Consider the following 23200-nt stretch of genomic DNA (forward strand, 5'->3'; position numbering starts at 1 on the left):
CTTCATCAAGCCACTGCCCCCCCATAAGAAGACATACTGGCTAGGGGTTGCAGTGTCCGTAATGACCGTGGTGGTACCAGCTGATAACCATGAGATTTTAACCAATCAGAATGAAGTATTCAACACAACTGAGTAATATTTCTGAATGTTACAGTTGGGTTGCACACAGGAATGTTTTTTTGTAATACTGTCTGGTTAAGTACATTACAGATCAGATCTGGAAACAAACTCAAAGTGAATGTTTGTTGGCTGTGAGTTTTATAGCAAATAAAAATACACCCACTGAACAAAATCAGATTCAAACCCCTAGAGTAGCTTCCAGTCCCCCTTCCTAAAACAAAGAGCACAGATGTTTAAATCTTTCCTGTGAAATTATGTCCGTGTGTTTGTGTTTCAGAAGACAAGCACAATTGTTACTTTATGTGCCAAGCTTCCACAGCTGGTAGACGTATAGGAAACAGTTTGCACTGGTTTGCAATCAAATGAATGTTTGCAGCGGTGCGGCTGTGGATGATGGGAGTGTAATGAGGGGCTGCATCAGAGGAAATGAATACAATAAAAACCAAAGATACTGTTGGTCTGTAAGAAAAAATATTATTGAGTCATGAGTGTGTGTGATCTTGAGATATTTTAGAAAGAGTGAGTGCTTGAAGCTGCTTCAGAGATAAAGAGGAGCACTCTTAAGGAAAAAGAAAGCAACAGTCAGTAGCTTGTTAAGTATTTATTCAGTGCGCCTGATCTCTCCCTTGTATCTTCTCAACGAGTAGGAGATGAAGCACACATTTTAACAGTTTTACTAACTACACATGTAACTAGGCAACAGCTCCCCACCATGTGAGGGAAAGCTCTGTGGGACTCACAGCCTGAACATTTTTCATTACAAAATATGACTCATTATGTGTTGAAAGATACCACACAGCTTCACAGCACCAATACAAAATGTAACAGCCCATTACACAGCCTTCAGCGATCGGAATAATTCCTTTTGACCGAGTCCTCATACGAACACATTAAACTAATGTGTCAAAACAACAAGCTGCCACTGTTATTTACCTGCTTTGCCGTCTGACAGTTAGTCACACTGCAACAACAAGTGAATAGAAAGACATAAATTGTTCAGACAGGCTGGAGTGAACGCAGAGACATGTGAGAAAACACACACACACCGGACAGATAGGCCCTGCAGCAAATCAGAGGTGTCAGCTAGCGGCCGAAGCACTCTGAGCAGAACGCTGTGCAGGATTAGGAATGTACCAATTAGACGTGAGAAGGGGTCGAGGTCATATCCGCAAGTGTGAGGCAAGAAATGTTACATTTCATACCCTGAATCCATGAATCAAAAACATGAAATGTGAAATAACACGAAATAAAAGTTGAAATCTCCATGTTCTTCACCCTGTGGAAACATTTTCAGTTGCGTTGGCTTCTCCTCTGCTTGTACAGTACGCTACTGATGCTTAACGTTAATTTTACAGTGACTTCACTGTGAGGGATTGAAACACAGCCCCAGTCTGGATCATCTTGAGAGCTTCAAGCCAGATTTGATTCCAGCTCAGGCGGGTAATCGAGCATTTTGTTGCTAAAGTAATCAAAGAGACACAACAGTTTTGGCCTAATGAGGCAGATAATAAGTGCTGCCTTTACCTGTGGTGTTTAATACTCACATCAACTTGAATCAATAAAATGTTATTCAGGTACAAGTTTGGTTAAAAAGGTCGAAAAAGTGTCACAATCACTTTCACAAAACTGTGATTGAATAACAGTGCAAAGCACATGTAACCACACGCAGCCACAGCTAGCTTACATAATATGACACATTATGATGATGATTACAACTGCCTCCTAGAGCTCAAGGTGCATTTATTATTTAGACACTTGTAATCGGATTTGACACACCACAGAGTCGCAAGAGAAACTGTCTCATGAATTTAAACAACTGGAGTCTCTTAAACAAAAAACTTAAGGGAGATGTTCAAACACTGTCTTCTTCCTGCAGAAGTATATAGTTGGTAGTCACCACTGTTTGTTTATTTTCTGGAACAATATTGTGGGAAGAAAAGGGAAAACACAGAAAAGTAAGCTAATGTCCTTCATGGAGGCAACATGAACATGTATCTTATATTTCTCCACGTTTTGCTTCCCACTGCCAGCTGACATTTACCTCATAACAAATCCAATGCTGCAAGGCATCTGGCCTTTTTAAATGTGTATATTCAAGCGTACACTACATGTGTATGGCTGCATGCTGTTGCACAACACACAGGCTGGGAGAAACAAGCTCACTCCAGCAGGAGCGGCATAGAAAGGTCAGCAGGGGAGGTAAAGGGTAAGGCACATACCCAGGCTGTGTATCAGCTGGTTATACGGATGAACGTTACCAAGCAGGAGAGTCAGGTTAAATAAAGGTTGTGTATATAAGCTCGACAAAGAAGACACTTTGTGTAACCAGAGAGTATATTTGGTGGCTTTGTACAACTAAAGCAGCTTAAATCTGTGGGAGCTGTGAGAGGATTTTATGAACTTGGAATTTGCATTCGACACTGATAGTGATGTGCAGCCCTTTTAGGATCTAAAACAAAAATGTGGTTAATGAGCTGAAATTCAGAGTCAGTCTGCCAAAATGTGAATCAAGATTGAAAACACAGATAAAAAAGCTTTAACTGTAAACAAACACAATCCAGAAATAAGCCTTCAGTCTGGTTAATATTAGAACAGAAGCTCTTACAGGTTCTTGAATTGATTTTTTCTCGACAATCCTCTCAAAGCTGGGGTCTTAAGAGTTGCTTGTGCACCTTTTTCTCCCCCACTTTTCCCTTTCCAGTCAACTTTCCATTGACGTGTTTCACGCATGGCCTTTTCAGCAATGACCATGTATGGCTTACTCTTCTCGTGCAGAGTTGTGATGATCATCTCCTGGAAAACTATGAAGGCTAAAAACTCACATATGATTGTTACTGCATGTTTCTGACCAAGCAGCAACACGTGGTCTTAAAGTGTGAGGCAATGCAGAAGTGATCAAATCTACAGTTTGTGGAGTGTCTGCTTGATGCTGGCTCCGGAAGAACAGGAAACCACAGACACACCAAACCCATAAAAAAACTTTTTCACATTAGAAACAAAAATGTTTACAGCCTGGTACAAAAAAATGTCTCATATGTGATTAGTTAATTCCTTTATCAGCGCACACTCTGCGAGGGGTAAACTTTTTCTAACGTTGCAGTTTAGAAGATAATAAAAACACAAGTTTGCCCATTCAGAGGCACAGCTCAGCTGATTGGCAAATGGGCACTCTATGGCTATTAGTGTGGAAGCTCAAAGTCTGCCTAATTTTCAATATGGCTGCTGCCAACAATGTGCTTCAAAACTCCATCCCAGGAACAGACGAGTGACATCACAGAGACTACATGCACTTACTGACCTAGACTAAGAAGTACATGGTATCTACTCCACTTGAAAAGTAATTTACCTAAACTCAAAAAGAAACATTCCAATATTCAGAGAAATTTATTTAAATGTTTGGAGCTGTAGGCCATAATAATTAAAGTTAGAGTTAAATAAAGTAACTCAAAACATTTCAGTTTGTGTTTAATTTGTATAAAACAGTGGTTCCCAAAGTGGGGGTTCGGGACCTTTCGGAGGGTTGCAAGATACCTGCCAAAACCCAAACAATTTACAATTGCATATTTCATCCTTACTGTAAAAATATAAAAAAAATGAGGATTAATTTGATATGAAACCAAACAGAAAAGGTTTGCTCTGTTTTCCACGTTTCTTTGTTGCCACATGTGAGGTGACTAAAGCAGGATTACAGTGGTATCAGTCACAGCAGATAAATTTAAGAATATGTGCACAAAGGTATTCTGATTTATTTCACTGATAAGCTGAATTATGTATCTAAAGCCCTTTTTAAACTTATTGCTTTTGGGTTGATTAGCGTATTCCCACAGCAAGGGGTTGCTGGTCTATGGGAATGCTGTTTTGGGGGGTCCTGGGATAAAAAGTTTTGGTATTTGACTTCTTCCTGTAGTCTAATAGGAAGTGGTGCATCTATAACTTCACATAGGTTTAAGACTGCCCTCAGAGCAGGCATTGGCCAATTTCAGTGTTCCATACAACAACTGCATCATCATTGCTGCATTGCTTGTTCTTGCTTTATGTTTGTTTCTTCTTCTAGAAAATCCAGGCGGATTCCTGATTTTGTGACAGCCTCTAGTTTGGCCTCTCCTGCCTTTTCCCTTTTTTGGCTGCCTCCTCTTTGCTTCAGACAGCTGTGGGTGGAGTCTTGAGAGAGATCTTGTCAGTAATGCAGCACACCTGGGCAGACTGGGCTCAGGAGGCAGTAAAGCAGACCTGCACAGAATGCTCAGTCTCTTCTCTGACATGTGGACTGCCCTCACAGTAGTCAGCATTGTGTGATGCTGGGCTCACTCACACACACTGAATACATGATCAGTTCTATTATAATAATAATTTCTAATTCCTTTTAGCCTTGTGACAAATACCTCTTGAGGAACGAGGCTCAAAAATAAGTGATGACTGTTTCACCAAAGTCATCTGCATTTACTAGCCCTGCATAAAAATTGTGAACATGTCAGCATGGCATTGTTTGTTTTTTTTGTATCAAAAGTGTTGTTGTTTTGTTTGTGGCTCAAGGATTTCCCAAATGTTGCAGCAGGCTTGGTCGGTCCATGTGGGGGCAAACTCTTCTGTTCTTGTTTTTCTACGTGAACAGATATTTTTATCCAGCTAACATTCTCCTGTGCTTCATTCTTGCCTCCTTGGTTGCTAGTCCAGCTTGGTCACAATGTCTACAAATGGCAGATTTATGTCCTGATAACACCTAAATGAGCCTGTTAGAAAAGAACAAAGGTCTAGAGGACAGGGGTCTTTTATCCGACAGCAGCTGACAGTATGTTTTCAAAACAGAAGGTCCATCAATCAAAGAGGAGGAAACACGCCTGTCAAACTGCCCACCTCACACAATCTGCTCGAAAAAAACATCTCACTGGTTTCCCAACAAAATGTTCTGCCAATCTGGGCGCATGTTGTGCTTCTTGTGAGCATAATTAACATATCGTACAATTTTTACACCGAGAGAAATAACTGTAACCTGGCACAGGTGACAAATGATGCTACCTAATGTGTGGAAATTGAATTCTTGCTCTAATTAAAATGTTGCAGTTCCAGTTTCTGCTTCATTTGCCATTCAAATGCAGCTAAACCCATGCTGTCAAACAAGGACTAACTTGTCTTAATGAATAATGAGAAAAATAATTTCCCACTCTCCTCCCTGCGCTTGGAGATAAATATGAGGAGGAGAATCCTCGGGCTGCTGAATAAATCAGGGCTCAGCCCATGAGCTTTCAACACCTGACAACAAGGATCGAACTTTAGCGAAGCTGGGGAGAATTTATAACCTTCATAAAGTCTTTACCCACATTCACATACAGTTCATCACGCAAACGTTTCAAAGAATCACCAGAGCTCCCAGGAGGCAATTAAGACATCTTATATCATTAAAACGTCTGTGAGCTGCTAATAGAGACTGAACACGGAAGTAAAAGGAGGAAAAGTGAGGATGACAGGCGTTTTCTAACAGGTTAATTGCTTGCCTTTAAGGAGGCTTTACTCACAACGATAAGGAGGGAGGGGGAGCTGGGCAATGTAGTAATGAGTAAGTGCTGTGAAATCTGGCCAATCTGATCCTCACAACAAGAAGGTAGTTGCAATCTCTAGAAGGCACGGCGGACTGAAAAACAGGATGATGAAAATCCAGAAAGCAGATTGCACACAGGAGCCCTCAGGTGATTTGCTGAATTGGAGAAAAGCAGTTTGGATATCAGGCTGATGTACAGAGAAAGGCTTTGTGTAATAGAGAGCCACTGCGTTAAAGTGCTCCAAAGAAAGCCAAGCAGATTATGCATAGACTGTGTTTATTTTTGGTTATAAAAAGGATGTTTATTTTACTTTTCCAGGACACTCACACAGACTTTGATGCATAATACACAACTCTCTGCCTTTTTCTCGACTGCAAGAAACACAGCTCCACATCAGTGAGTTGTCAGCAGAGACGCCTCTTAAAAATGACCTGCTCACTTTTCCCCTTTTATTTCACTAAGCAGATAAAGATGTAGAGAGGAGGTGGAGACAGAAATGTGGGATGACATTCATCTGAGGCCGTTAGCCAAACTTGAACTTCTAACACAGCAGAAATCCAGCCCTGTAAACTTCAACAGTAAAACCACTACACAGTATACTCTGTGTGATGAATAATAGCTGAGCTCTGCAGTGCTCTCTGTATGTCACTTTATTTAAGATCATGGTTCAGGCCTTCCATGGTGTATCTGTTCGGTGGAAAACAGCCCGATGCAGTGAAAAACCAGAGCAAACTGTGCGATTGAAATATGTAATGGTTGCACCAGTTCATATTTTCACAAACAAAAAATGTGAGAAATTCTGTGTGTAATAGCTACTTTGAGTTCCAAAATTAAGAGGAGGGCTGGATGACAGAAGAAGAAGGATAAGTACAAGAAAAATGAGAGATTAAAAGATGGAGAGGAAGTAGAATAACTGTTTGAAAATCAAGAAGATGGAGGCTGAATAGAAGAACAAGGATAAGAATAAAAGTGAGCATTGAGGTGAAAGACGAAGAAGAAGAAGAAGAAGAAGAAGCAGAGAAAGAAGCAGAAGAGGAAGCAGAAAAGGAAGATGACAGAGAAGGAGAAGAAAAAGCAGAAGGCAAAGAAGATGATGGAGAAGAAGAAAAAAATGTAAGGATGCAGAAGTGGACAGAGAAGAAAAAGGAGAAGAGAATGGAGAAGAAGGAGAAAGGAGAGGGGAGGAGAAGGAAGAAGAAAAAGAAGAAAAAAGAAGAAGAAAAAGAAGGAGACGAAGAATAAGAGGAAGAAGAAGAAGAAGAAAAAGAAAAAGAAGAAGACCAAAAAGAAGAAGAAGAAGACGATAAATAAGAAGAAAAAGAAGAAGAAAAAGAAGAAGACGAAAAAGTAGAAGAAGAAGAAGAAGAAGAAGAAGAAGAAGAAGAAGAAGAAGAAGAAGAGAAAGAGCATAGAGACGGGCAAGGAGAAAAAGAACATATTGATCCCATCTTTCACAGATATCCCATCAGCCCCGCTCTGAACATGTGCTTTAAACAAACAGTACAGTAACCACAGCATGTAGAACAGACCAGAGAGCATGTTTCCTTTGATGTATATTTCATCTTGTTAGAGAGGGGGAGTCGAACAGGCTGTATGGGTACTGTAAGCAGCTCATTTCATCAAGGGAAGCTGATAAATCATACAGGATATCTTATAGGCCCAGAACCAGTATCTCAAGCAGGTGTCAGGGCATGTGTGCATTTTTGAAGTTGATTTAATTATGAAGGTCAATTGAAGTCTTGTTTTATGGTGGTTGGGGATTAAGACTGATCATCACTAATCATGCTTTGGATGATTTATGCATCTGTTGATCTTGTCCTGTTAATTACCTCTGCCAAGGATATTATGCTTTTGGGAGAGTTTGTTTGTCAGTGAGCAACGTAACGGATCTTGATGAAATTTTCAGGAAATGTTCAAAACGGAATAAGGAAGAAGTGGTTAAATTTTGGGGGTGATCTGGATCACCGTCTGGATCCAAGATTTCTTGAAAGGATTCTTTGTCATTGTGAGATAGGGCCGTTTTCACCATATACATCCACGACTCCATGACTAATGGTCGGATACTTTGCAAAAATATTCTGGACACTAAGATCTGGAATATGAAATATGTACTGGGTCATGTTTTCAATTTTCAACACTGTCAGGTAACAAATTATCTTACAAACATGCAACTAACACCAAAATGTTGCAGACAGTCTGCTGAAAGGGAGTATAACATTAAAGTAGGACTTAAGTGTTGCTGCACTCTCCGAGTCATCTTGCCTTGATATATGCAACGTTCAAATTACACTGAACTTCAGGAGAGATAAAAAGGATTTAGCAGTTTGCACTAAATAAACGTATTGTTTCCTAACCTTGTTGCCTGAGCAGATCATATTAAAGCACCAGCTAAACCAGCTAAAATTCCTTACAGGGCTTTAATATATCCATTCAAAGTGCTCAGTCTTACTATCTTACAGATTTAGTCCTTTGTGGTTACTCTTTGCTCATGGTCAGGACACCCTGGATTTTATCCCTTGTCTAAGCCACACCATCACAAACCCCAGCCTTTATATAACAACCTAATTTCCAACACAGACCACTCTATAACAATACAGGTGCTCCTGACTGCAGGGGTTTGTATGAATATGTGTTCAGATTTAGGTTAAGAGGCAGCCAAGTGGGATAATGGAACTATTATATGAATCTACAAATAGAATTCCTTCATGTCCCCGAGGAGCTGCCCTGCTGTCACCCTGTGACCGCATAAACAAGTGAAAGAGGCCGTGGTATTTCAATGTGTGTGTGTGTGTGTGTGTGTGTGTGTGTGTGTGTGTGTGTGTGTGTGTGTGTGTATGTGTGTGTGCAGCAGCATGAATTATTCTGTTCATTTCTCTAACTTTTAGTCTTGACCTTGATAAATTCTCTTCATTAGTAATTTAAGTTTATGCAAACAGCTCCCGCTCCTCTCCCCCTGCTCCAGTAAGACCTGCTTCTTGACCAGAGCGACTTTTTCTCATCGTGTGACCATTGACATGCAAGTTTGTGCTCCTTAACTGTTCTAAAAAAATAAAACATTGTTTGCCAAAAAGCAAAATGCAAAAAAGGTGAACAGCAGTGGGTGAAAATGTTTAATTTATGACAGAATGCAAATGAAGCCGTTGGAGAGAAGTTCAGTGAAGGTGACCACTGTGTGAATAACATGTCAGCACTCAAAGATGAGGCCACAGCAGGCGAATAATCATAAAAACTGAATACCTGGAGTGTGGTTAAGTGTTTAAATCTCAAACATACCCTGGACTGATTTTAGAAATTTCTACACTTTTAAAGGATTCTTTTTTGTTTTTTTCCAGATTCTTGCCCCCTGCTTGGAAAGGCACCTTTTCTCCTGCACCATTTCCAGGAGTCTCAAAGTACACAAGACTGTTTTATTTATGCTCTAATGTCCCATGCAGCTCAGGTATATCAGTTCAACAGACTGCCTCGGGCGAAGCTGGCAGGATGTTTGCAACATCACCCTTATAGCTGACGCATCAGCTCACCAGAGTTCTGAGTCACTTTGGAGATGATACTGAGTCCTGAGACTAAATCTGTTGCCTTAAATCCAAATATCCAAGAAGTAAACTCATAAATGTTGCTGTATTCAGGAGCAACATACTGTAAAAGGCGTAAAACACAAACTGGATTGTCATGGTAAAATGTTACTGTACACTCAATCTTAAAATCTGTTTTAACTTTTTTAACTTTTTCTTTTTATCTGATTTTGTTTCATTGTATCTTATAAATTCTAATCTGCTTTTAAATTGAATTTTAATTGTTTTCTTTTAATTTGTTCTGTCTGTAAAGCACTTTGAATTGCCTTGCTGAAATGTGCTATATAGAAAACTTGCCTTGCCTTGGGGAGGAGGTACCGAGACAGATTTTGAGCTCATCAGGCATTAGCACAGACTGTCTCGTTCAGCTCAGAGGACCTTTATTCTTAAACATTGATGCCATACTCTTCAATTTATTGACGTGAAGGTGTCACAACAGATGTGTGATTCAAAAAAAGGAGTCATATTGTGAAGAGTTTCCTTATCATGGCAGAAAGCTTGTTCTGCTCATCTTTGCTGAAGTCTTCCTCTAAATATTTGAACGCTGTTTACGTTAGACCCTGACAGGGAAATCAAAAGCTATCAGCCACGTCTCTTTGTGCTGCCTTGCTCCTCTTTTTTCCCTCTCTGTCACTGCTTCTTTCTCATGCATTGTCTCTTCATCCCTCTTTTGTTGCCCACATCCCACCCGCCGCCAATGCCGCCGCCACCGCCACACGGTTGTTTATCTACATTCAAGTGCACTGTCGTGTCAGCCCCGGAATGGATTGTAAAAAAGCCTAATCTTGGCCCGGGGAGAGAATGTTACAAAGAGCATTTGAAGAGATGAAGCAGTATCAAATGCACGTGCACACACACACACACCAAGCCCCTTCTAGGTATTTGTTACACCATACTGCGCTCCCTCCTTGGATATTATCTCATCGTCTTTGATATTTTACTATTCCTCTTTATTTCTCACATGCCCTGCAGTGCATACTTAGCACTGTGTGCCCTGGAGCACTATTATGGAACCACAACTGCATCATGATCATGTGGTTCAATATTTCTGTCTGGATATTGCCCTTCTGGCTCCTTTCTTTTTTTTTTTTTTTCTTACATTCTGGCTTCTAAACCTGAGGCTATTTTTCACAGTTTAAACAATAATTTGGCTCAGTTAAAACCTTGGATTTCACACTGAAGAGGGAATGAAGGATTAAACATTACTGATATAGATCTTGTTGATGTGATGAGATGCAGCAAAGATTACTTGAAGATACAAGCAAAGGTTGAAATAAGTTTAATGATAATCTGATGTAGAACCATTCTAGTAATGCTGTAATTTCAGGAAACACAATGCTACCCAGCAGGTCTGTGCTATTTCAACCTGTAGTTTGATTTATGAGGGGCATGTAAGACAACTAGCATAGGTATCTGTGTTGAAAGAGGGTTACATGGGCCTACGGCATGGGCTACTGCGTTACCCTGACACAGAAGTCTTGGAGTGGTGGTGCATGTAATAAAAGTACACAGAAAATGAAACTAATGTTGTTTAATTTAGCAGACTCCAAATACTTAACTTTACAAGCAATACAGCAGTGGTGTGATTCAGTCACCATCATGAAACCTTTCTCTACTCTAAGTACTACTGTTCTTAACCAGTTCATCTTTACAGAAGAGCCACCTTGTAGCAAGTATGAAACAGGCTTTAGGGCCTATACCAGTTTTATCCCTTGGTTTTGCACGTTCATATCTAGTGAGAGGCTATCTCAATTCAGTGTAAGGCTAAGGGGAAGGGCTACACAGCAGGGATGCACAGATACTGATCCTGGTATCAGGGCATCTTTGTATCGGTGCCCCTAAAAGTTGGATCTCTATCGGTGGGAAAGGGGCCGATCCAGGCAAACAGCTCCATGCTACTTGATTTAAAAGTTTACCTTTGATGCACTTTTTTTGCTGCAATACCAGTCTACAGGGTATAAAAGTTTACATTTGAATAGAATTTATGTACATTCTGAAGCACTGGTTTTATCAAATAGTGCAAAATAGTGCCACATTTGACTATTCAATAGTTCAAATAAATATTTACTTCCGTTTTTCCATCTACTCGTTTTTTTGCCTTTTACTCAAAACATTACCAGTCTTATCCCACAGTAGGGCATGCTGGTTATTATTTATTATTATATGTTCTCTTTTACCTGCCACAAATTGCTCATGTGCGCTGTAATCTGCTTGACTCTGGCTACGGGAAGGGTCTGTTGAAGGCTGCTGTGTACTGATGTGCTCTCTGTCATGCACGGACTTTATTTATATTTTTGTTCATTGTTTATTGTTGTCTCGCTGTTTGTGGATGTATGTGTAGCCAAGGTGGACTGCAAAATCAGAATTGCCCATTGGGATAAATAAAGTTGTCTAAACTAAACTAAACTAAACTAAACACTGGTATCGGATCAGTATCGGTATGGACTGATACCCAAAGCCCAGGCATCGGTATCGGAACCAGAAAAGTTGGATCGGTGCATCCCTACATACCATGCCATTACATATTGCACTCAGGTTGTTGCAACGCTATTTAATAAATGGCTAAAAATTGAGAATGTTTTGTTTGTTTTATGTTTTACTATGTTGCCTACTGTATCGGTATGGATTGCGTATCGGCACAATCAAATTTTAATAGATCAGATCGGATTGGAATGTAAAAAAGTGTATCGGCCCATCTCAGGTATTAAGTCCTTTTCTACTCCCAATAATAATAAAGAAAATCAAAAAGGCCCAAGCAAAGAGTAACATCATGAGAGACGGCATCTTGGAAGCAAACTATTGTTTTGTTGCACCTGCCTACGACACAGCCAGCAAGCGGCTAGGGGTAATGTTGATGCTAGGGGATGATGTAGTGAGTGGGTTATGATAACTGATGGGATCTCTGACAGAGCAGGATAAGTGGAGGGGTTGTGACTCAGTGAACATATCCCACCAACTGTCCACCATGGCTTCTTACTTTACAAAATCAACAAGCCCATCACACTCACATTTCCCGCTGCATCCATGTTAACAGTCAACTGCAGCTTTCTCAAAAGGAACCAAGTTACCTGACTTGACTCATATCAAACTGAACATTTGTTGAAATTGGCTATCTCAGCTGTTTCTGCCTCTTTTCTTTTATCCTCCTTTGAACAGACTGCTGTCAGTCTTCTTTAAAGGGACTGATACAGCTGCATTTAGTCAACATTTAGTCCGCCAGAATCTGTGATCAGAGCTGAATAAAGAGGGAAAAAGAACAGACTTTAAACAGAAATTAGATCGCAAAGAAATATTAATTATCATTTACCTCTTATATGTTAAGAAAAATGTTTTCAATTTAAATACAAACCTTACTTGCCAAACTTAAGGATCTACACCTAAATTAAGTCATTCTACTTTGTTGCTGACTACAAAGTACTAACACTTAAGTATCAGAACTAAATCCCATTTGTAACAGAGCCTCTGGTTTGATGAAAGTTTAGAGTCAAGCCTTTGATTGGTCAGTAGACTAAACACATAGCACTAAATGTTTGTTTCACCTTTGTTTTGTTCATTGCCCTTGTTTGGAAACCTGATTATTAGCCCAGTGATGACGCTGCATTGTCAATCCATCTGTTGTTTCCTTTTATTGGATTTCTCATTTAGGCCACACACACACAGCAAAGAGTCACCTGGCACACAGCAGGGAAGCCATCCCTCCCCCCGCAGCAACCTGTCCTACAGTTTCCTTTTGTTCCTTCACACTGCACTCACAAACCAGTGAGTACACATCATAGGCCAGAGACCCAAGAACAGACACTGGTAATGATATTTTTCTGCAGCTGCAGAGATGTACACATAGTGGAACACTCTCATTTCTGCAGAGTAAGGTAAGGAGTAATGGAGACAGAAGAGGTCAGGGAGAGGAGGGAGGGAAACATGGGTTTCATGACCCCTGTTACAAATGGGAGGTCCTTGAAGGGCTTATCAGTGTCTGCCTGACCTGAGTTATTTACCCTCATATAAGGCAGCAGGCTGTGGGTGTGGAGGAAGAGCACAGACAGAGGAAAGCCTTGGAAGGATGGATGGAGACAAAGAACTACTCATGACCTCAGTAAAAGACATGAACTGAAAATATAACTTTCAAGTGATTGTAGCAAAAAGATAAAAATCCAAAGACTTGAAAAGAACAACAGAAGCACAAATGCTAAATGTGTGCTTATAACAGCATCAAACTCCCAGGGACTGACAGTGTGAACAGTAACAGACTCCTCTGTCTGTAAATACCGTCTCTTCAACCATGGACATAATTAGAGCAACTCTCTGGCTGTCTGACCACACTGTTACTTCTTTCCATCCTCTCTTTCTCCATTTCCCTGAGGAGTGGGAGGAGAGAAGAGAAAAAAAAACAGTGATAACCCACCTGCTGAGGTACATCACACAAGAATGGAAAATGCAATTTCTAAACCATCTGTGACCAGTATTTGAGAGGACAACATTAGTTATAAAGGCTTCTCTTTTTTAACTAGAAATTAGATTTTACCGCTGACTAGAGTGAAGCATTTTAAAGCACGCAGGATGTTCTGTGGGTTTCTGTGTATTATGCTGTAAAACAGTCTGTCATCTCGGTCTCCCAGTTTCATGTCACCCAAAGGCACATTTGTGGGGGTGTTCGAAATCATCTGACAGACTTAAATTCAGATACATCCCTCTCTTCTCTTCTTTAACATCCTTAAAACAAAACAAAAGCCATAATTCAGTGTGCATAATTATGCACCAGTCACCATTGTCCCCATAATTACAATCATTATGCTCATTATTATTGTTGACATGTCCAAGTATTTATCCTTTTGTTCTGCAAACAGCCCAGAGCTCATTTCTCAGCATGATTTACAGCAGCAGCTTATTGGAAGCTGTATTATTTAAAATAACTCAAGTTTAAAAAAAATAAATAAAAAAAACTGATGGATGGCTGAATATAAATATAGCCTCTATTTATCACTGACTTTGTCATTTTGAAGACAATCAACACAAATTTCACTGAGAGGTTCTGTGACATCTACATCTATAATGAGAGAGCAAGAATCCTGCTGTGCCAAGAAATTCAGACGCCATCTATGACCTTTTTCTAATTGTAGCAATCAGGATAAAAACAGCCTGCTAAGCCCCGCCCACCTCAGTTACTGCTGCCATGCCTGTCAAGCCTCACATTATCACACAGCACATAGGCTCTGTTGTTAAACTGACAGCCACTGACAGAATCACCACTCATTATTCTTTCTAAACGTTAGCTCTTCAGTATGAGACAAGGATGAAAGCAGACATCTTATTGACTATTTATCAGTTTTATAGGCAGGATTGACAACAGATCCTTACTGGTTTCACTAAATGAAGCTAGCTAGCAAGCAATTCAAGCTAAATTTAGCTGTGTGTTAGCCAATAGGGTCATACCTAAAACACTTTCTAATGTTTGCTACAGGGAAAGTTTTATTAAAAACTAACAATTGTGTCAAACATTTACTTGAAAGCTTCACAATACTTTGCTACAATATTGATGCTAATGCTAAAAATTCTATAGCTAGAAGGAGTTTTTAGCTAGTTGTCAACTAGGATGGCTTAAACACTGACCCTTAAGACCCATAAAAGCAAATGAGATCAGGTATGTTTTGTTGTATTTAATACCCTGCTGTCATTTTAACAATTCATGTCTCCTGTGAAGAACTTTGAATGGCCTTGTTGCTGAAATGTGCTACATAAACAAACTTGCCTTACCTTGCCTACAGGAAAGCTGAAGGGAGAGTAAATAAAAGCAGGCAGTAAAAAGTAAGTTGTTTTTTTTCTTTGAAATTTTTAAAGGAAACATCAGAGAGTTAAGAGACTTCAGGGTGAAATTTTTCACATGTTTAGAAAACATGACCTCGCCACTAAGCAATGAGTCAGACAACCTGCTTTGTCTAGAGAGGGCGCAAAAAAATCTCAAATTGAAATGATATTTACAGGAGTAATAAGACAAATTTACTATTACATATATCATGGCATATATAATAAATACTTAAAGAATGCTGAAATGACTGAGGCCCTAGCTTGGGAAAACTGTTTAATTGTCATTCATCCCTTTTTAGTGGAATATTTCTATGATATATTTCCCTTTGTTTTAGTTTAGCATCTGCTGCACAGTTTCCAACTCAAATATAATCTTTGCTGGGGCAGAACTAATTTACTCTGAAGTCTAATAGATTATATTTTCCTCTCACAGGCAACGATTGAATTCTCAGTTTGTTTTGTAGAGATCAACAAGTTGGACGTTGATGAATTTTCTGTATTTCTTGTACCAATCGCCTGTGGGAGTGATTGATTAAATGTCTTTTCCTCTTGGTCTGTTTTTACTCACTGCTTTTTCCCACATAATGTCCTTACATCAGCTACAGCATCAGACACCAACTTTAAAATAGGTTTTCATACATAAATACATATTCATTTATAGGGATGGGAATCGAAAACCGGTTCCTGTTAAGGATCGATAAGAAATGTTTCAATCCATCGATATTGTCAGCCTTTGTGCTTAATGATTCCCTCATCAATCCCTTTATTGAATCAGGATATTAGCTTGAAGTTTTACTGAAGAACTGAATTCATAAAGAAATGTACATTACTCTCTCTCAGGAGATTCATATTCAGTATATTCAAAATGGTATAAATCACCTTGTTTACCAAAATAACAAAATAGCACAAGCTTGATGCCAACGTTCATCACAGAAACATATCACACCAACTCTTTGTAAAAAGTACTGAGAATTTCAAATGTCAAAAGCTAACAGACACTTGAAAGGCTCATGGCTGACTTCATAACTCCGGAAAGCTTCCAAACAACTTAAACCATTGCTACAACCACTTTAAGACACTAGATGGCCTACTTGAATTATTAATATATTACAACACAGTACATCAACGTCACATTGTGTGCAATTTTTACCTGTTTCTGTATAATTATGCCCAGAAATATCCAGACTCAGGGACCAATTACATTTTATTTACTCACAGTATAAACTCAATTAAATGTTGTTGACACAGAAAACCTGTAAAGCTACTTTTTGTACCAAGAAAATTCACAACAGGAATTGATAAGGGAATTGATAAAGAATCAGATCAATAAGCAGAATCGATAAGGGCATTAGTATTGACAAAATCTTATCAATTCCCATCCTTATTCATTTATAGTTATTAGTGATAAAGTGGCTGTATGTTAAGGCTACATTCTAAATTCCATTTTACTGTAAATATGGGCTAGTTCAAACATTGGTCAGAAGTGTCATGACCTTCTAAAAATCAGTATCAGTATCAGCACAGAAAACTGTCAAGTCAACTTCTAAAACTAGCCTTGCTACAACCTGCCAGGCTGATGATATGTAACTACAAAAATGAAAAAGTAAACCACTTGTTAAATTACTGCAGTAGCACAAATCACATAAACAGTGTTAATATTCCCTTTGAGCTATTTGACATATGAAGCAAAAAAAAAAAAAAAACCTCAAACAATAAAACTGAAAAAAACATTTCAATAAAAGTAAAAAGCACTTGTTCTTGAAGGCAAGTCCCAAGTGTTTTCAGTATCCACAGTCATTAATTTTTTAAAAGTGAAACACCCTGTTTCTCAGATACTAGAGGCTAGAAATTCTTCTCTGCTGCAGTCTGTGATCCCTGTGCAACCTCTGTACCACCTCCACCCAAACCACCACCAATTAGCAGACTTCCAGATAGTGTGAAAGCCTGTCTTTCTCTCTTGTGCCATTTTATTATTCCCTTTCATTATCTGTAATGTGCTTTTTAGTTTAGCTCAGCCTTTTTAATTCCACCTCTTTAACAATATTCTTTTTCTATTATTCACCACTCACTATCATTGTCTGTCTCCTTCATTCTCCACCTGTTATCTTTGCTTTACCTCCTGTGCTGCACTTCTCTATTCCTCTGCTTTTCTTAGCACTCTCATCCTCTTTCCCTGCTCATTGTTCATCTCATCTCCTCATTTTGGTGTCCTCCTTTAACTGTCTCCTCTCCTGTCCTCTCTCCCCCGGTTACCACTGCTTCTCCTCCTCTGCAATCCTCTGCCTTTGTTTCCTTTTTTTTCAAGTCTCCCTCTGTGTAGCTCTTTGGAGCATGCTGGATTCAAAAAGCATCTGTGAGTCTGCTCCTCCTCCTTATCTAACTGAATAAGGAGGATCTTAGTGGAAGAAACCCTGGGAGAAGAACAGTTGGGTAAACAATGAGTACTGAAAAGGGAGACATCATGCTCAGGGTTCACTGAGAACACCTGTTACGCCAGGTGGAGACTGCTGGCAACACTGAGTGGATGTAAAAAGGTGAGCAGTTGCTTAAAGTTCATGCAATATGAAAAAATAACACATGGGGTAAATGAAAAGAAAGGTGATGTAGTTATAGCTTATGGAGCTGCATGAGTTTCTCTGCAAGTGTTAGATGGAGCAGGGTGCATGGACAACTCTGCACATATGCATGAGTATTGTAAAACTGGAAGCACACTCAGACGGGTTTCCACATTGATGCTTCCGGCCCACAGGTGATTTCACATGTCACGATAAAAAGACACAAAACTGCAAAGCCAGCCCGGGTGAGAATGTGATTAATATGTCTAGTGCACATAGGCTGCGGCCTGTCTTGATTCTTCCTCCTCTTACAAACAAGCCGTCCTTAAAGACAATTAACACCATCACTCGCAGTCTTAACCTCTGTCAGTGGCTTCAAAGGAAGTGTGACCTCCTTGAAATTGAACGCTCAAGCCTTTGTTTACATGCAGCAGATGAATATGCTAATTATGAAGGCAACTGCTTCGTCTAATTTGAAACTGGGTTGCACACGCTCACATGAACGAGTGCAGGAATACTGAGACATATGTACATTTTTCTGTGACAGGACACAGGGGGATAAAAAAAATCAACACAGGAAGCAAACATTTTCATTTGGCAGTGACAGTATCACTTACAATAAGTGTTTAAGCTATTCAGCAGAGGCAAATATTTGTACTTCAAAAGCTAAAGTACCGTCTGTGCTGCCGCCTGCTAAATGTCACATCTCAGGAACTGCCGTCACCTTTTCTATTACTCAATTACTTGACAATTTCTCATCAAAATGACAAGATTGCAAGCCAATTTGCATTTTGAAATGTCACCCTAACACAAGTTTGTTGACTAGCTTGCTGACAAACAAATGCATACAGTGTGTGTGCTCATATTGCTTTAATGAGCACCTCAAAAACTGCTTTCTGAAAGGGGTTTAATATTCAGGCTTCAATGCGCTGAGCAAAACTGCAAGAGCAATAAACCATCAAGAGTGGCAAATTTAAATTTTCAACCATCCCCTCAGCAGAATTATTTCTCGTTTTATCCCTGAAAACTTTCATGCTCTTGAAAAAATAAAAAGTGTTTCTTCTGGCAGCAGCAGAAGTGGAGTTAGCTTGTGCCTTAAGCCATCAGGGACAGCGCAGGAGCCAGCTACTGTAACATATTTCAATAGTCCAGACCCCACTCATTAAAGCAGCACAAAAGACTAATCACATCTGCAGCGCTTTGATTTACATGCAATTAAAGTTTCATGTGAACCCAGATAAACCAGACCGGAGAGGAGCGGCGAGAGGAGAAGGATGAGAGAGAAGGAGAGGAGGAGGGAAACCATGGAGAGGAGATTAAGGAACAGATGAGACACCAGCAGAGAGGAGAGCAGATGTGTGGAGCGACCAGGGGGCAAAAAAAAAGGAAAAAAAAAACAGTGTGGACACAGAAAGGAGGAGAGGAGAGGGGAGCAGGAGGGGAGAAAAAGGAGAGGTGAAGCTAGCCATCATTTGGCAGGAGAAGTGATGACACAGCACATCCATCTCTGTGGCAGGTACCTGCTGTTGCTCCTTTACAGAGGACACACACTAACAGGGAGAAAGAGCTCCGCAGCGGCATTACAGTGTGAAAATACAACACTGAGTCAGGCTGCTGGAGCACAGATTAAAAAATATGACTGAATGTCTTTTCTAAAAATATCACTGCCTCATAAAAAAGGCCCATAAATAGTCCGTAACTTTTGGCTCTATTTTTGTATCAATGGGTGTAGCGTTATGTAACCACAATGTCTTATTTAAATGTGTTTCTTGAAGTCTTAATTTGCTTTTGTGATAAATTATTTAAGCTAATCTTTTGGGGTTGATGTTTTGAAATTTGAACCAAAGGACCAGTAAGAGCACATCAAATATAAAGAAAAAACAAGTTTATCTCTCATGTTCTTCTACTCCTCAGACTTTTTTTTTTTTTAAAGCCTTTGTTTTTGCCGGGACAACAGACTTGTTCCTCCAGATGCTCTGCTTTGTTATGTAACATTACAGTGAGTAAATCAGTAATCATAGCCCGCAGCTGCTTGATATTTCAGTTTGAAAGCACTGCTCCATAAGAAGGTAATGTGATGGATGCGTCTTGACAAGGAATAAACAAGTCGAGCACAAAGCGAAAAAGCAGCTGAGAGCCAAGCGTGTGCAAGTGCGATGAAAGTTACACAACAATAAAGAAGCAGATGAGTCAGCCAAATAATCAAATACACATTGATGTAATTATTGAAAAAGAAAGGGCCAACAGTCATGAATGCATAATAGGTGTCTGGTGCATGTGTGTGTGTGTGTGTTAGAGTGCGATCATTAACACATCACACAAAAAGGTTTCCAGGCGAGTTATACGCAAGGTTGGGCAGTAAATAACATCCTGAAAATAACAAGACGGCGACTGAAAGCAAGGGGAGAAAAAGAGAGGGGGAGGGGGCAATAATAATGAAAGCAATAAAAGGAGACCCAATTTCCCAGATGTGATCTAAGCCTCAGTCAAGACAGTCATCGTGCAAGTCTGTGTCACATTGTGTGTGTATGTGTGTGAGTGAGAGATAGAAAGGGAGATTTTCTGTATGTTTGTGCAGATGAGTCAAAATGAGTCACATCACTGATCAATCACCCACTTACAGTTCAGCTATCCTTCAGTTTTGTGCGCAATCCCACACACTTGCAGTCCCATACTAACTTATAACGTTGTAGCAGCACACGCCTCATCTGTTTTCTGTCCTGTGTAGTTAAAACCACACAAACATCACACACATTTACAAACCAGTCAGTAAGTATTTCACTTCTAATACAGGAGCTAAAAAAATGAAAACGAAGGAATGAATCCTGACAGAGAAAAACAGCCTTTGCCGTCTTTCGAGGATGAAAATAAAATATTCATCAGTGTAGTAGTGAATGACATCAGCAGTCATCTGCTCTTTTCCTCTTCATGAAAAGATGCAGCTGGCTCTGCTCTCAATCGATGCACAGCACCTTTCCGATACTTCAACAGCTGGAGGCGCTCCAGGGAATATGTAAACACAGTCACACATGTTCCCGCACACATCCTCCTCCAGCTATCCCTCCATCATGTAAACAAGTATGCACAATAAAGCATGCATGATCCCTTTTAGTTTTACTATCATCATCTGTTACAGTATTACACAATCAAACTCTTGACACTCCTACTCACTGTCTCATCTCTGCCGCACACGCTACAGACCTCCCATTCCTGTTGCCATAAGAGTGCATTGTTTTTCTCACAATGGGAAAAGGATTTTTTTTGTCACGTCTTGTTTTGCCTCCTCAGCTTTTTTAAGCAAAGACTCTAATAATGACAGAAAATAGAAGGCTGGTTGAGAAAATTATCTGCATAAAACACACACAAACCACCACTCCCAAAAGAAGACAAAAAAGTCACTTACAAGAGTTCCTCTGGCTCCCATCCGTTGCACCAGGCGAGGTGGACATCCCAGCAGGACGCTTTATTTACCCCTCACAAGATAACCAAAAAGGGGGGGAGATGGAGAGGCAGCAACACAACGATAGTACACCGAAAACTCCGCCGATCACAACAACACCTGCCCACCACGCATCCTCATGCTGTCTCTCACACGGCACTCACGCTCATCCATACAAACGGCACTGCAGAGATGCTCACAGGCACATTCTCACGCAGATGCACCAGGACGCTTGAATGCTGAGCGTTTCCTTAGAAGAAGAAGAAACCGCGGTGCACCGCCAGCACGCACAGGCATGTGGGGATGAATCTGCGCTGCACCAGTGTGTCTATCTCCGGTTGTGTGGAGGCTGCTGAGGCTGACAGTGGAGAGAGGGAGGAGAGAGGAGCAAAGACAAGTGGAGCATACCACTGGCTGCTGCTGAGCAAAAAGAGGAGGGGGACGGGAGGAGAGAGGAGGGGATGGGAGAGGGTGGGAGAGCGGGTCTCTGTGAAGAGGAAAGAAAATAAAAAACACACATGACGACAAGTTTGTATGAGCTGTGCACATTTCTAATCCCTCTAACCTTTCAACGCACTTTAATGCCTTCTAACCTCACCTGCATTTCCATACACCTCCTTTGATTATGAGACTCAATAGCCAGGAGAAGAAGCTATTTCCATAAATATATAATGAGAATTTAACAAAGAGCAACCACAAAGAGAAAGTAGAAGCACTTTTAAAAGGTTAATGTTATCTGCTCAGCTGTTATAGCGCACACACAAACAGCTTCATACACAAATCACACCATCAGAAAGTGTAACACACTTGTGCCCACTCCCACTCTGTCTGCCTCCAGTGCCTCAGGGGGGGACATAATAATCCTCCTCATTAGCATGATGCTGTGGAGAGCATCACAGCTCTACCTATAGCTCTCCTCATGCCCTTCACTAACTCCTCCCCCTCTCTTTCTTCTCCCATTTTCCAATGCATGTCAAGAGCAATTGAAGGGAACCCTTAAAGACCTCTATCTTGTAGAAATGGCGACAGCAGTAACACTGGTGTCGATGATCCCTGCATGGCGGATTTTAAAAGACTTTCTTATTTTGTGAATCTCTGAAAGAAATAAAAATATTGACTGAAATAGTCCTTCAGAATGCACCTTGAAAAACATACAAACGTATAACTTAGAGTCAAGAAAGGGGAGTGAGTCAGTCTGAAGAGAAATTAAACCCTCAAGCTTGTGTACACACAAACACAAACACACACACACCAAATCCTCATAATGTCAAACCCAGCCTTCATCTTTATGACACATCACAGCCCTCAATGCCTGAGGAGCTGTTGTGCAGTAAAAATAAGACATAAACACCAGCAGCAACAATCAATAGTATTTGGATACAGCTGCTCAAGTCGCACTGCGGGGAACTCAAAGGAAGTATCATAGACTCTTTAATCAGCTTTGGATTATTGTTACCGTGCTTTGGAATGAGCAGCAGGAGGGATAAAACGCACTGATTGGACTCCAGGACGGACCAAAAGAGGTGACATCACACAGTAATGTCAAGAGGTAAGTGAAGCACTGGATTCCAAAGGGGACGCTTGATTAATACTCAAGAATAAAGCCAGCATTATGCAAATTGAACTTCCCTGTACCCTGCCTCTAAGCTCACAGGTATTTAGTTCTCTTAGGCTCAGGTTGTTTGGATGCAGATGTTTCTCTTTGCTCTGCTAAGCTAACATTAGCTGCACCTAGGCCACCGGTTTCCAGCGCTAACCTCTTGCAGCTAGCCTAATGGAGGGTTGTCGATTAGGTGTTTCATGAGCTTAGAGCTACTGGTTGGAAAAAGTTTTCCTTCCAGCACAGAAAACAACTTACAACTATATTACTGTTATTTACATTAGTAAGAGAAAAATAATACAGATATTAACGAACCAAAGTTTACATTTAAATGTTCATCAGCTGCTGTGTGTGTTCACTGTGCTTGATATTCTTTCTTTCTCCCAGGATGCCACCAACATGGGTATAAAATCGTAAAATAGGACCATCATTTTTTTCTGGTTGTTGGCTGTTGGAAGCGACTAGTGCGTTCACATGAGGTCTTAGTGACTGGTGGCTGTTTTCTACTGCAGAGCTTTGAAGTCTATCAATGGTAGTCACATTACTGAAAAGCTAACTCGACAGAGTATTTAATC

The 23200-nt window shown here is 40.2% G+C and overlaps 1 protein-coding gene across 2 annotated transcripts in view; it reads right to left on the reverse strand.

The window, feature by feature from the left end:
* The window catches only part of dtnbp1b (dystrobrevin binding protein 1b), a 48388-nt gene extending 26976 nt beyond the window's left edge, over nt 1-21412 (reverse strand). Inside the window, exon 1 of one of the 2 annotated variants that reach the window (XM_074687642.1) lies at nt 20990-21412. In XM_074687642.1, coding sequence (XP_074543743.1) covers nt 20990-21035 — 46 coding nt within the window. In that variant the 5' untranslated portion in view covers nt 21036-21412. The remainder of the gene's footprint in view (nt 1-20989) is intronic. The other variant, XM_074687643.1, reaches the window with a different exon arrangement.
* Between the last annotated feature and the right edge of the window lie 1788 nt (nt 21413-23200).

Source organism: Halichoeres trimaculatus, unplaced genomic scaffold, assembly GCF_033239565.1.
Source record: "Halichoeres trimaculatus isolate MK-OKI-2021-1 unplaced genomic scaffold, fHalTri1.1 fHalTri1_scaffold_14, whole genome shotgun sequence".
In the NCBI taxonomy this organism is placed as follows: domain Eukaryota; kingdom Metazoa; phylum Chordata; class Actinopteri; order Labriformes; family Labridae; genus Halichoeres; species Halichoeres trimaculatus.